At 37.9% G+C, this 14,653-nt stretch overlaps 1 protein-coding gene across 1 annotated transcript in view; it reads right to left on the reverse strand.

The window, feature by feature from the left end:
• Positions 1–14,653, reverse strand: part of LMBR1 (limb development membrane protein 1) — a gene marked incomplete at its 3' end in the record, with an annotated part of 151,899 nt that overhangs the window by 65,066 nt on the left and 72,180 nt on the right. The window contains exon 4 of the mRNA XM_007463988.1: positions 12,172–12,311. Within this exon, the coding sequence (XP_007464050.1) occupies positions 12,172–12,311 (140 nt within the window). The remainder of the gene's footprint in view (positions 1–12,171; positions 12,312–14,653) is intronic.

The following is a 14,653-nucleotide window of genomic DNA, read 5'->3' on the forward strand; positions in this document are numbered from 1 at the left end:
CTGTGCCCCCACGGGGAAAAAGCCACAGCAGTGAGAGGCCCGCGTTCCGCAAAAAAAAAAAAAAAAAAGGTATTACAATACTTCATGTACAGCCTAAGAACCTTACAACAGTCTATTGCCATTTCTTTCCTCCTGCCCTTGCATTATTGTTGTCATGCGCTTTTACTTGCACATTATAAAACGCACAATTTACTGTTACTGTTTTTTATTTAAAGAGCCAATTCTCTTTTAATAAGATTTATATGATATAGAAATACTCCTTTATATTTACCCTCAAATTCGCCACTTCTAGTGATCTTCATTCTGTTTCACAGATCCAGATTTCTATCTTCTACCAATTTGCCTCTGCCTAAAGGATGTCCCTTATTTTTGGTAGTATAGGTCTGTGGTGATGAACTTTCACCTTTTGTATATCTGACACTGTCTTTATTTTGACTTTGTTTTGGAAAAATATTTTCACTGGATATAGAACTAGGTTGGTGGGGCTTTCTTTTTTCGGTACTTTAAAGATGTTGCTACCCTGCCATCTGGCTTGCATTTTTTTCCCACAAGAAATATGCTGGAATTCGCATGATTGCTCCTCTGTACTTTATGTCTTTTTCTCTGAATGCTTTTAAGATTTCTCCATATCACTGGTTTTGACCAATCTGATGATGTATCTTGGCAGGTCTCCTGTAACTAGGGCTAGTTGAGCTTCTTGGATAAGAGGGTTTACAGTTTTCATCTAATCTTGAAATCTTTCTGCCATCCGTTTTTCAAATATTTTTCTTAACCCTCTGTCTTTTAGGAACATCAATTATATCACTGATGCCCTGGTCAGTTTTTCAGTCATTTTTTTGTTTCTTTTTTAGACTGTTTTCTATTGCTATGTCTCAGAGTTCACTAATCTCTTCTGTAAAAATATCTAATTTGCTTTTATCCCATCCAATATATTTTCATGTCAGGTATTACAGGTTTCATCTCTAGAAGTTTATTTGGTTCTTTCTTTCTTTCTTTCTTTCTTTCTTTCTTTCTTTTTTTGCGGTACGCAGGCCTCTCCTGTTGCGGAGCACAGGCTCCGGACGCGCAGGCCCAGCGGCCATGGCTCATGGGCCCAGCCGCTCAGCTGCATGTGGGATCTTCCCGGACCGGGGCACGAACCCGCGTCCCCTGCATCAGCAGGCGGACTAACAACGACTGCGCCACCAGGGAAGCCCTGGTTCTTTTTTTTACATCTTTTATGTCTCAATATGTTCAGTTATGTTCAGTCTTCCCTCCAGCTTCTGGAACATATGAAATACTTACAAGCAATGTTTCAATGCTCTTGTCTACTAATTCTGAATCTGCGGCAACTGTAAGTTTTGACTGATTTTTCTCTTCATTGTGGGTTGTATTTTCCTGCTTTGTACTCAGCTGAAGTCTCATGGTAGGCAGAGTGAACCCCCAAGACATCCATACCTTAATCCCTGGAATTGTTATACAGTATATTAGTGAATATGTTACAAGGTGTATTAGTTTTCTGGGACTTCTGTAGCAAAGTACCACAAACTGGGTGCCTTCCAACAACAGAAATTTATTCTCTCACAGTTGTGGAGGCTAGAAGTCCAAAATCAAGGTGCCAGCAGGACCATACTCCTTCTGGAGGTTCTAGGGAAGAATCCTTCCTTAGAGGTGGCTGCCTGTAACCTCTGGGATTCCTGGGCTTGTAGATTCATCACTCCAATCTCTGCCTTTGTCTTCACATTCCTCCCCTGTGTATGTCTCTGTTTTATCTTCTTATAAGGATACTAGTTATTGGACTAGGGCCCACCTTAATCCATTATGACCTTATTTTACTAATTATATCAGCAAAGATATTATTTCCAAATAAGGTTACGTTTTGAGGTTCTAAATGGACACGAATTTGGGGAAAACACTTTTCAACCCAATATACATGGCAAAAAAGGATGTTGCAGATATAATTAAGGCTATGGACCTTAATAAAGAGAGAGGGGGAAACCATCTTGGATTAGCCAGGTGGGTACAACCTAACCAAAGGAGCCCTTAAAAGCAGAGAATTTTCTCTAAGAGGAGTCAGAGATGCAGCAGAAGGGTAAGACAGGGAGGAACTTGACACTTTGCTGGAGGGGGCATCACATGGAAAACCTGAGAAAAGAGGCAGACAGCCTATAGGGCAAAGATTGGCACCTGACTAACAGCTAGCAAGGAAATGGGGGCCTCAGTCTTACAACCACAAAGAACCAAATTCAGCCAACAACCTGAATGAACTTCGAAGCAAATTCTTCCCCAGAGCCTCCAATAAAGAAAACAAATCTGTGAAAACCTTAATTCCAGCCCATGAGACCCTAAGCTGAGGGCCTTTTGTTTGTTTGCCAAAAAACGAACATCAGTTTCATAAGATTTTACTAAGGGGAATGTTTAAACTGAGAATATGACAGCCCACTAATTCTACCCGTCCGTGTAGAACAAAACGCTTAGTTGAGCTTCTGACCAGTTTGTAAGACACTTAAACAGAACGAACACATCTGTATTTGCTTATATTTTTGTGTACATGCACACCCAAGCCTTACAATACCAAAACATCTTCCAAATACAGAAAGGTTTTAACAAATCCAACTGCAATAAAATATTGAATGTATTCTGTGTACTTAATGCACAACAAGGGATTCACACTGTGAAGATGTGGCAGCAGATGTCTAAGTGAGGGGCACTTTATGTCTGATCAGCCTGGGTTCGCAACTATCAGCTATACGTGACCTGGAAAAGGGACTTCAGCTCTGTCGTCCTGCTTCCTCATGTATAAAATGGGCTATAACATAACTCATAGATCACGTGTGAACAGAAGAGAAATAACATACCAAAATGTTAAATTAATGTCAGTGCCTCTCCCTGCCCTGTCTCAACATCATGCAAATGGTCCAAAACCCTGTAAAACTCCAATGCACATCAGCAATCAGACCAGATAGACAAAAAAGTGATATGAATTACAGCTAAAATTAGGTCTCAGCCCTTTCCTTAAAGAATGATTCTCATTAATTACACCAAAAAGAACTTACATAACAACAATCTGTATACTTATATGACATGAAAAATATATGAGAACAACAATGACAAAAAATAGGCACAGAAAATAAATTGCAAAGAAATATACCAAATTATTAACAGTGTGAATGTAGTAGAATTATGGATGATTTTTTCTTCCCACTGGCCTACATATTCTAAGTTTTCTATAAGGAGCACATAAAGACACAAATTTAAACTCCTTTGTAAAACTCAAAATCCTTTACCTCACTATGTCATATAACTTCCCCACAAAATGCCTAAGAAAAGGCAGAGAACGGCAAAGCTTAATTGAGGTGGAGATGTTAGCTGGGCCCCTCATCAGCCACAGATCTCAGCCTATTTATTTTCTAGCCTCACTAAGCACAATTCATATTCTAGCCTCTGCAAAATCACAAGTTATCGTGTGGTAGGGGGCTTCAAAGATTGCTCTCAAATAGTTGCAACCATGAATATAAACCCTTGAATGCTTCATTATAATTTTATAATTGGAGTAAAAAAATTTACTTAGGTTTTGTAATTTGAAACAATCAATTATCATCCATGGTAAAAAACAGACTTTATTACTGTTATTGAGCTCTAAATATACATACTTCCAGAATTTATCTTTCTAATCATATGTGTCCCTTTCATGTAGCGAAAAATACAAATTCAAATTCTTCTCTGGAAATCAAAAGTTAAAAAACAAAAGTCTGCCTTAGGCAAAAGATCACAAATCAGTAAACATAGCTATTCTGACTAACCAACCTACTTAAAATGAAGATAGTTATGAAAATTTATATAGAGAAATCTTTATCAACAGATATTATCAAACAGCAATCTGCTGAACAAGTGAAGAAAATGATCAGGATGATCACAAGGATTCTGAATAACAACTCATTTAAGTTTGCAATGAAATTACATACCTTCTTTTATATACTGAACTTTATATATAATACATACAATTTAAAAATTTTTTTGATTTTCCCCACTTCCCTTTTTCCAGGAGATTCAACATTACTGCTGATGGTCTTATCAACCACAATTGCAAAAAGAGATATAACCTCCACCATATTTACTTTTGCAAGAAAAATTCACTTAACACAAAGAATTTAAGAGTTAACATACTACTTAACAGTATAATCATCTATGTAAATAACCAGCTTTTTATCAGTCTAAATAATTCAATTCAAAAAATTAAGTTTTATTAGCCAGAATATGTGTGAAAGCTTCAGACTCAGCTTATGCTAATTTAATTATCAAATTTGCAACATATAAGAAAGTTAAAGTTACTATGAGAAGAACATTTAATATATAGAAAAATAATAAAGCTACTGTACACTCCTAAGTTGCCATTTTATTCTTGGAAACTGTGTAAAACTTAGTAAGTTTCCAGCATTTTGCAAACATACATCAGACATACACACATAAATATCCCTTAAGAATATTCTACAATTTTGATAAAACATTCCAAAATTAAAAATTAGAGCTAATACACATACATACATAGTACCACCACTTTTATTGTATATTATTACATATTAATTTGTAAAATAAAAAGAAATGTTAGCTAAATTTCTCTACTTCAGAAAGCTAAAATTATGTGCTCTCTGACATGGTAGTAGAACCCTAAAAATTCAGAAACCTTGTAGTTTATCTAAATCAGTTTCAATGACAATCTTTTTGAAAGATATTTAATGTCTATCCCCAAAAGAGGTATGTAAACTTAAAAGTTATTTAATAATCCCAGAATAATTAGTCTAAAACCCAAGCAAACCAAACTGAATTGCCAGATCACCAACGGATGCATTACCTTCTAGCTCCATCTGCTGGAATCACAAAATATTTCAATACAATATACAACACTATGAAGCAAATAATCTAGCACTTTTTAACCACACAGACAAAAAACTTCATGAACTTAAATAAGAAAATTTATCCAAGTTCAGCCATATTCAATAATTTCCAAAATAACAAAACTAAGTTAAAACCAATATTTCACTGGAATTAAGGATCTAATCCAACTGTCAAAAAGTGACATATAATTTAAAAAATGCTATGAAGAAAGCATAAGCTTTAAAGGAAAGACTGCAAGTTTGCTTTTGAATAGTGAGTATTGTGAGAACTTCAGAATTAAAATAGCTTTTGGTTATGCACTTAGAAGGGAAAAAAACCAAAAAGAACGATTTTAGCAATAAGCTATTAAACTTTTTAAGTTGTTTCTTATAACAAAAAAGCAGTACACATCTACTATAGAAATATTATACAAGGCAAGCACCAAAACAAACTTCGTTTATAAATATAAATTTTTTATATCATATAATCCCACCACCCAGAGAAAAACATTTTTTTCGACATTTTTCTATATCAACAAATAATCATCTACATTATCATCATCTATAATGGTCAAAAAAGCATTCCACTGTTCGGATCTACCAAAATTTAAGCAAATTTCCTACGTAGACTGTTTTTTATTTTTACTATTATAAACAATAAATATGCAGTAACTATAGTGATGCACATTATAACAAACCACTGAACTATTGAGACCAATTAACTAGAAATTGTTAGTAACATTTAATTAACAATGGTACCTTAAAGTATCGTAAGAACTTTTGATTTAATATTTATACATAAGTAAACATAATACTTATTTTTCATTTTTTTAAGTTTAATTGCTTATAATCTAAAAGTTTGAATTTTCTGACCTTCTGTGGGACTTGAAAATGTATAAAACAAAGATGGATTTTGTACTGTTCCTTCATCATGTCTAAAACAACATATTTTAGCTATTCATGTTGACAAATCAAAATAAAGCACACATACCTTGCAAAGTCAAGTCAGATTCACTGTGGTTATCTTTTAACAGGCTGAATCTTAAAACGGGCAATCATGTTCTAAATGTGTGTCTCTGTCTGGTCACAAGTGAGTATGGATAACTTAGCAAAAACTGGGCCCCACTGAGAGAAAATACCTCAAAAACTGAAGAATTATTTCCTTATTTTATTTAAGGCTACAACTTAATTACACCCCAAGATGTATCGATGTTTCATTTTTATATTAATTTTAAACTCACATACATAAAATTACCATTTTAAGATGAATAATTCAGTGGCATTAGTGCATTCGCAATGTTGTGCAACCACTACCTTTATCTAGTTCCAAAACATTCTCATCACTCAAAAAGGAAAACCCATTAAGCAGGTGAATCATGATTTTTTAATTTATGGAACTAAAGAGTTTCATGTTTTTTTAACAGTAGTCAAGATACAGAAAGTGAATACAAAGAGATACTTTCCTTTTTCTGTCAATTTTTTATGCTTTTTCTATTTTAATTCTAATAATAAATTATAATAAAAATAACAATACAAATTTTAGCCATCATTTTAATTTGCCATATCTGCCCCTTTTGTATCATCCTATAATAAACTATATTATTATTTATTAATGTAATTTATTAATTCTAGCCCAGAGAAGTGAAGTGGCATTCCAAGGTAATATAGTTAACACATAACATTTCAAACACATGTCCAAGATCCAAACACTGTACTTAAGCCAAACTGAATATATTTACACATACTAAAGCATTATTGACACATATTTTAGCCTCTAATCCTCATGTGAGTCACACGTTAGCGGCACAATCGTTCCATATTAATAATTTTTAGAATAAGCCATTAAATTGCTTTTCAAATTAAGTCTACTTTTACCAAAGTATTCCTAATGATACAATTAATAACTATTACTCATCCAATCAATGAATCGTTATTGAACATTTTCAGTGTGCAAGAACTGGGACAGGTGCCTCATGGGAGATTAAGAGAATTTAAGACATGTTCCCAGTCCTCAAAGACTTTAGCACAAGTTCACAAAACATATCTGGCTCTGAACTGACACTATCTCCAGGGGACCCAAAACATCACCCCAGTCAGAGCAGGGGCTTGTGGAGGTCAGGTGGTCAGGAGAGTTTCAGGTCAGGTCTCACACGTCTCACAGTGGGTCCCTGAACCTGTTCTGTGGTTCTTTCCCCAGCTCTGGAATGCACAATTGGAATGGATACGCTCAAAAGCAGGCAGAATCCCCACAATGGTTCCCTGACCTGTGGAGAAAGGGCTATTATAGTAAGAAAGGCCAAACAGAGGCCACTAGAACTGCCTCTAACTAGGAAAATAGTAACCCAAAAGAAATCCCACATTCCTGAAGGTAATGCAGGGATTAGTGCAGCCATCAAGGACTTGAAAGATGAGGGGTAGTGATTCCCACATCCCCAAGAAAGAGGATCCTGGAGAATGACAGTGGATTCTCGTAAGCTTAACCAGGTGGTGACTCTAATTGTAGCTGCTGTAGCAGACTTGGTTTCGTTGCTAGGGTAAATGAACACATCTCCTGGTACCTGGTATGCGGCGACTGATGTGACAAATGCTTTTTTTCTCCATCCCTCTCCATAAGGCCCACCAGAAGCATTTTGCTTCCAGCTGGCCAGGCAAGCAATACACTTTCACTGCCCTAACTCAGGGATATACCACCCCTCTGGACCTATGTCACAATTTAGTTTGCAGGGATCTTGATCACCATTCCCTTCCAGAAGACTGCACGTCGCTCCACTCCACTGACGACAGTACGCTAATGAGACCGAGCGAGTGGGAAGTAGCCGCCACTCTAATCGGTGAGACATTTTCATATCAGAGGGTGGGAAATAAATCTAACAAAAATTCTGGAGCCTTCTACTTCAGTGAATTTTCTAGGGGTCCACGGTGTGGGCCATGTCAAGATATCCCTTCTAAGGACTGCTGCATCTGGCCTCTCCTACAACCAAAACAGAGGCACAATGCTCAGTGGGCGTCTTTGAATTTGGGAGGCAACATATTCCTCACTTGGTTGTGTTACTCTAGCCCATTTACTGAGTGACCCAAAAAGCTGCTGGTTTTGAGTGGGGCCCAGAACAAGAGAAGGCTTTGTAGCTCTGCAGCTCCAGGCAGCTATGCAAGCTGCTCCGCCCTTGGCCTTATGATCCAGCAGATCCAATGGTGCAGGAAGCATAGGCAGCAGACAGTATGCAGTTCAGAGCCTTTGGCAGCCCCTAGAGGTGAATCACAGCAAAGGCTCTTAGGATTTCAGAGCAAAGCCCTGCCATCCCCTGCAGATAACTACCTTCCTTCTGAGAAACAGCTATTGGTTTGCTGTTGGGCCTTAGCAGAGACTTGACCATGGGCCACCAAGCTACCATGCGACCTGAGCTGCCCATCATGAGATGGTGTTATCTTTATCCGGCCCACCAAGCCATAATGTGGGCGTGCACAGCAACATTCCAAAGTCAGATGGAGGTGGTATATACATGATCACACCCAAGCGGGTCCGCAGGCACAAGTAAGTCACATGAAGAAGTGGCCCAGATGCCCACGGTCCCCACTCCTGCTGCTCTGCTTTATCTCCCCTGGCCTCGTGGGGATTCCTCCGGATCAGCTGGCAGAGGAAGAGAAGTCTGGGCCTGACTCACAGACGGTTCTGCACAATATGCAGACACCGCCCCCAAGTGGACAGCTGCAGCACTACAGCCCTCCTTGGGACATCTCCAAAGGACAGTGGTGAACGGGAATCCTCCCGGTGGACAGGACTTTGGGCAGTGTACCTGACTGTTCACTTTGCTTGGAAAAATGGCCAGACATGCAATTATATATTCATATTGGCCAATGGCTTGGCTGGATGGCTGGGGACTTGGAAGGAACATGATTGGAATATTGGTAACGAGGAAATTTGGAGAAGAGGTATGCAGACAGACCACTCAAAATGGGAAAAAAGAAAAAGGTGAAGATATTTGTATCCCATGCAACTGCTCATTAAAGGGGGACCTCAGCAGAGGATTTTAATATTAAAGTGGATAGAATTAGCTTATCCTAGTTCTACAGATACCAGTCAACCCCTTTCCCAAGCCACCCCTGTAATCACCCAATGAGCTCATGAAAAAAGTGGCCATGGTGACAGGGATGGAGGTTATACATAGGCTCAGCGACACAGACTTACACTCTCCAAAGCTGACCTGGCTACTGTCACCACTGAGGCCTTCAAACTCATACTAGAACTATCCCATGGGCTCTCCTGGGTCTCCCTTATGACAGTTTGGCCCCATTAATTGTTATAATTTTTTAAAAGCAAAGAAGCAAGCATATCTGAGGTTGACAAATCTTCAACCCCAAGACAATCTAAGGAAATAAACACTCCCTTGGATGTCACCCACAAGGTTAAAAAAAAAAACTATGAATTCAGAAGAGAAAGATAAACAGGAAGCTTTATGAAATTCACTACATGCAGCAAAGGTTACAAGATCTACCAAAACATCAGAAGCAGAAACAAAGTCAGGGGTCATAAAACCCTGGAGAACAATGTCCAGAGCTGATGGCTGAGGCTTCCCAAGACCAATTTCTGAGAATACATCTAGAAGCAATGATATAACAGAGGGCTCTTCCTCTAGCTCCCCAACTTTCAGCTGGTGTGGTCCCCTGGAGGTTAAAGTTATTGTTTATAGTTTATCTACTCACTCAACAGATGTTTACTGGGCTACCACTATGTGAGAAGCACTGTTCCAAGCCCTGATTTATAAACAAGGTACAATGCCTGAGCTTACACCCCTTAACATTATAATGAGAAAGACAACCAACACAAACAAATACATTTACGTCCAAGGTTAATGCCTCCAGCATTAAATAGATAGCATGTCATATACTGGTAGCTCTCACTTCCAGTCCATAAACAGAATAAAAGAAATGGCTCTGATTTAGAGTATTTGAAGGTCATTAAGTATATCATACAATTTCTATTTAGTAAAACTGGAAACAAAGGCCAGTTCACTCATAATACTAGTTAGCCTGGCCTGAGACCGCCTGCACTGCTAGTGAAAACACCTGGAGCTCAACCCTCAAAACTGTGTGCCCACAGAACCCACAGCCTTACAGAAAGCTAGGGCCAGAGGGAATAGTCTTCGACAAACGTTTCAGACAACATATGCAAAAAACACTTGTAAATCATATATTATCTATGTATCGGTTAATAATAACACACAGCACTGTCACCTAAAAATAATTCACCAGAAAAATCCTGATAAATATATTTTTCAACTCACCATTACTTTCCAGGTTGTCTCCTGCCTTTCATAGTGACTTTTCAGCAGATGGCTTTCTTTTTGCATCAATTTCAGTAAAAACCTTAATTTGCTTGAGTTTTTCAATTGCTAAGCAACAAAAATGCAGTAATTTCTCTTTATTTACTTAATAATTAGTCCTAAGTTTACTGAATTCATTGGGTCTTCAGAGCATCAATGACTCTGAAGCCTGAAAGAAACCACAAGCCCAGTGTAAAGTATGTGACAGACTAATATGTTAAAATTCTTCTTGTCAAGAAACAGGATAAGCAGTATTAAAGGACAATTGGGAAGGAAATGTTTGCAATTAACCTGATAGCTAATACTTAAAAACACTGCAAAAATGGGCAAAGAAATACAGGGAGGCAATTTACTAAAAATTAAATACAAATGACCCATAAATGTGCTTTGTAAATGTCCACATGGCCTCACTAGTAATTAAAGAAATGTAAATTTAAAAACGGAAATTTCTCATCTATTGAATTGGTAGGTTTTTTTTAACTAACACCCCAAATTGGTGAAGATACATTGTGGGAATAGAGGCGCTCACACGCTACATGAAAGTGGAACTGCTAGGAACTGCTAGCAAAAATCAGACAGTTTTTCTGAGGAATAACTGGGAAATATCTTTTCAAAAATCTTTAAAGTATGCCTACTGGGAAAGTAAACTGCAGAAATCTGTCCTAAAGACAAACATTTATTTGTAAAGATGTACAATGTAGCTTATTAAACTAAAAGACTGGGGATAATTCATGATTATAATGGCTCTAGGCAATATTGTAAATAGCACAGAAAAGTACTTTAGGCATGGAAACCTCCCCACTATATGATGACGGGTGCAAAGACAAATCGACAGTGAGTACAGTAGGGCTCCATTTCATTATTTATTTGGTTATGTGTTCACATGTGCACTCACACAACATTGAAGGGTTTAGGTCACAGTATCCACAGTAGTTCTCTGGGTTGTAGGATTGTGAGTAATATTAATTTTCTTCACTGTAAATTTTGTTTTCCAAATTTTCTACAGCAAACATTTATTTCTTTAAACACACAAAAATGGGTAAGAAAAAAGGTAGCTATCTGTATAGACTCCAGATGGATTAAACAGTTAAGTGTAAACAAAACCATTTTGAAAAGAACAAGAAAAAAAAGGAGTATTTGTCACATCTCAGGAAGGGAAAGGATCTCCTAAACACAAAAAGAGAGAAATCAAAGGAAGAAAAAAACTGGACAACATAAAAACGCAAAAATTCTGTAACCAAAACAAAACAAAATTAAAAAGTAAACTAACAACTAGAAAAACATATTTACAAAAATCTGATAAATAGCTGATGCATTTCACATATAAAGAGATATTTCAATATGAAAAAAAGTGGGCAAAGGACAATGAAACACATAAAAAAGATATGTGTATTAGATTTTTAAATTTATTTTATAAATTAAAATTAAAATGTCCTACCTCACTAAAAATGTCCAGAAAATGACAGAGCCAAGATTGGAATTCAGGTCTATTTTGCTTCAAGGCAATATACCATGTTGCCAAAATAAGTCATCACTTTTTTAAACCACATTCATTTTAAAGTTTGTCCATGACAAAAGAGTTTTCCCCCTTCTATCATGCATTTTGAAATGACTAAAGAAATAAATAAATGAAATGACTAACAGCAAATAAATAAAATAGAAACTATGGTGGGGTTTTTTTTAGATCCTAAATGGAGGCTGAGTTCTTCTGACATATCCAGATAAACCAAAATTCTCTTCCTAAATATTTAAATGAAACTGTATTTATCGAAATCACAGTCAGTATAAAAACTGCTTCTTATAGAAAAGCATCTAACAACTAACTATGAATAGGAATAGTAAGTAAAATCTGGTTTTCTGATTTTATTAAAGACTCAAATGGTTTACTGAAGGAAGATGCCAATTATTAAAGAAACTAAGAAAAGGAAAAATTTTAAATATAGTACAGTAGAAAATTAAAACATTAATTGTGATTACATTAAGCAATATATACTAACCATGAATCAGGGAGCCATTTAGCCACTGAATATAGTAGTTTTGAGGAAAAGAAAGCAGGATTTCATTGCTGATTATTGAGAAGGGTAAAAGCAAAACTGCCCCAGCTGAAACTGCTAGAGTGAACGTGCTCAGAAACAACCTGGAAGAGAAGAGCATCATTGTCACCAGTGGTTGGAAAACGCAAAGAATATGGGAGTAATTCAGAAAGAATAGAATCAAAACTCTTAAATTTTTTAAATCCAAAAAGGATTACATATGCATTTCATTGAGTATATGTAGTTGGAAGACAAGTGATATACGTATGGTCCTGGAAGTTAAACCAGACCAACTCTAAAACTTACTCTGTGAAAAAATCATTAAGTCTAAAGAGTCGGCCTAAAGCAGACATAAACTAGAGACAGGATACTTCGCACATTTTACGAAGAATAAATTGTAGTCTCATTCCTCTTTTAAATTTAAGTATTTATTTCACAATTGCATTTAATTAACAACTATGGCAATATATGCTAACAGTAACGCAAAAACCAGTTCAGTTGAAAAAATGCTTGTGAACACAGTATGAAAAAAGAATTACGTGAAAATGGTTATTTCAGGAAGAAGAAACTTACAAACCTATTGGTCTACCATCTCTTAAAATGGGTAAAGGTTAAATAAACTATATAGTAAACTGTAGGCAACTATTAGAATTATACATTAAACAATATTTAAAACACAATTTTGTCATTTTTTGAAATAAGATATCTCTAATACGTACTAATATGGAAAGATGTCTAAAATAAATTAAAAATAAAAACACGAAGAAAAGCATGGACAATAAATATAAAACATGCTCTCCCTCCGCCCCCCGCCCCACAAAGTGCATATTTACACACAGGAAAATAGAGGTACATTAAAAAATCTAGCATAGGGCTTCCCTGGTGGCACAGTGGTTGAGAGTCCACCTGCCGATGCAGGGGACACGGGTTCGTGCCCCGGTCCGGGAAGATCCCACATGCCGCGGAGCAGCTGGGCCCGTGAGCCATGGCCGCTGGGCCTGCGCGTCCGGAGCCTGTGCTCCGCAACGGGAGAGGCCACAACAGTGAGAGGCCCACGTATCGCAAAAAAAAAAAATCTAGCATAATATATAACAATTCCTAGGAGAGTGGGACTACAGGGGGCTTTCTCTTTCTCAGTTACACATCTGAAATGTTTAAAATTTTATACCTAATTTTTTTTTTGGGGGGGGTGTGTATGCGGGCCTCTCACTGCTGTGGCCTCTCCCATTGCAGGAGCACGGGCTCCGGACGCGCAGGCTCAGCGGCCATGGCTCACGGGCCCATACTCCGCGGCATGTGGGATCTTCCCGGACCGGGGCACGAACCCGTGTCCCCTGCATCGGTAGGCGGACTCTCAACCACTGCGCCACCAGGGAAGCCCTATACCTAATTTTTTAAAGATTATTTTAAAAGACTAAAATGGCAAAGGAAAAGGGAACCTCACTGACATTAGAGATGAAACCTTAATTTAATATTCATTCCATTAAATTTAATGTAGAAAGAACGTGAAAATACATGTAAGAAGATATAAGAAAAAATGATACTAAACGCTCAAAATACACATCTAATAAAGTAACTTTGAGGCCAATGCCATCTTGTGGCAACCAAAAGAAGCGTTTTCCTACTTAAAAGCTGAAAATAACCATGAAACCTCCCGTGGTCAGCAAATCACTAGTAAATTTTTTAATGTAGACCATATGATACACACCAAAAATACAATTCAGTTCAGACACAGAAAAAGCCTTACAAACAGGTTTTGCTGAATGGACAACACATTTCCTGGGAAACGCAGAGACACACCCTCACCCCAGGCCCACTGCCATCTCCAGCACTTACCCACCAGTGCCTCAAGCAACCTTCGTTTCTGTCCTCATAAGTCTGTCGCTACCATTCCTTCCTTCTTCCAACATGAAAATTAAGACCACATCCACGATCTCCCCATTCCAGGTTCCGCACAGCTCTCCCAATTTGCCCTTCCAGGCTCCTCTGGCCATGACAGATTCCCACATACAGGCAGGCTTACCTAACCTCCTTGTACCCCCAACATGAATGGGTTTTCTGGCTCCGTGTCCTGGGCACAGTCGGCCCTCTCCCTCGGGTCCCCTCTGCGTCATCTGCCCCGTTAAGCACTCCTCAGCGGCTCCCTTCTCGCTCCTCTCAGTAAAGTCAGTCCCTCCTCTCTTGGTGCTCATGACACTGACTCGCACGCAGCAGTGAAGGCTAACCATGGCTTCCAGGTCTAAAGCTGGGAGATGTAATCTGACCAATGAGTAAGCTTATGAGGGGAAACAGATGAAGTTTTGAAATCAAAAGTGACCCAGAAAATCCTAAATATATATGGTCACTGTAAATATAATACTGGATGTTACGTCAAAAACCTTCTAGGGACTTCCCTCGTGGTGCAGTGGTTAAGAATCCGCCTGCCAATGCGGGGGACACAGGTTCG

Source organism: Lipotes vexillifer, unplaced genomic scaffold (genome assembly GCF_000442215.2).
Source record: "Lipotes vexillifer unplaced genomic scaffold, Lipotes_vexillifer_v1.1 scaffold2094, whole genome shotgun sequence".
Lineage (NCBI taxonomy): Eukaryota > Metazoa > Chordata > Mammalia > Artiodactyla > Lipotidae > Lipotes > Lipotes vexillifer.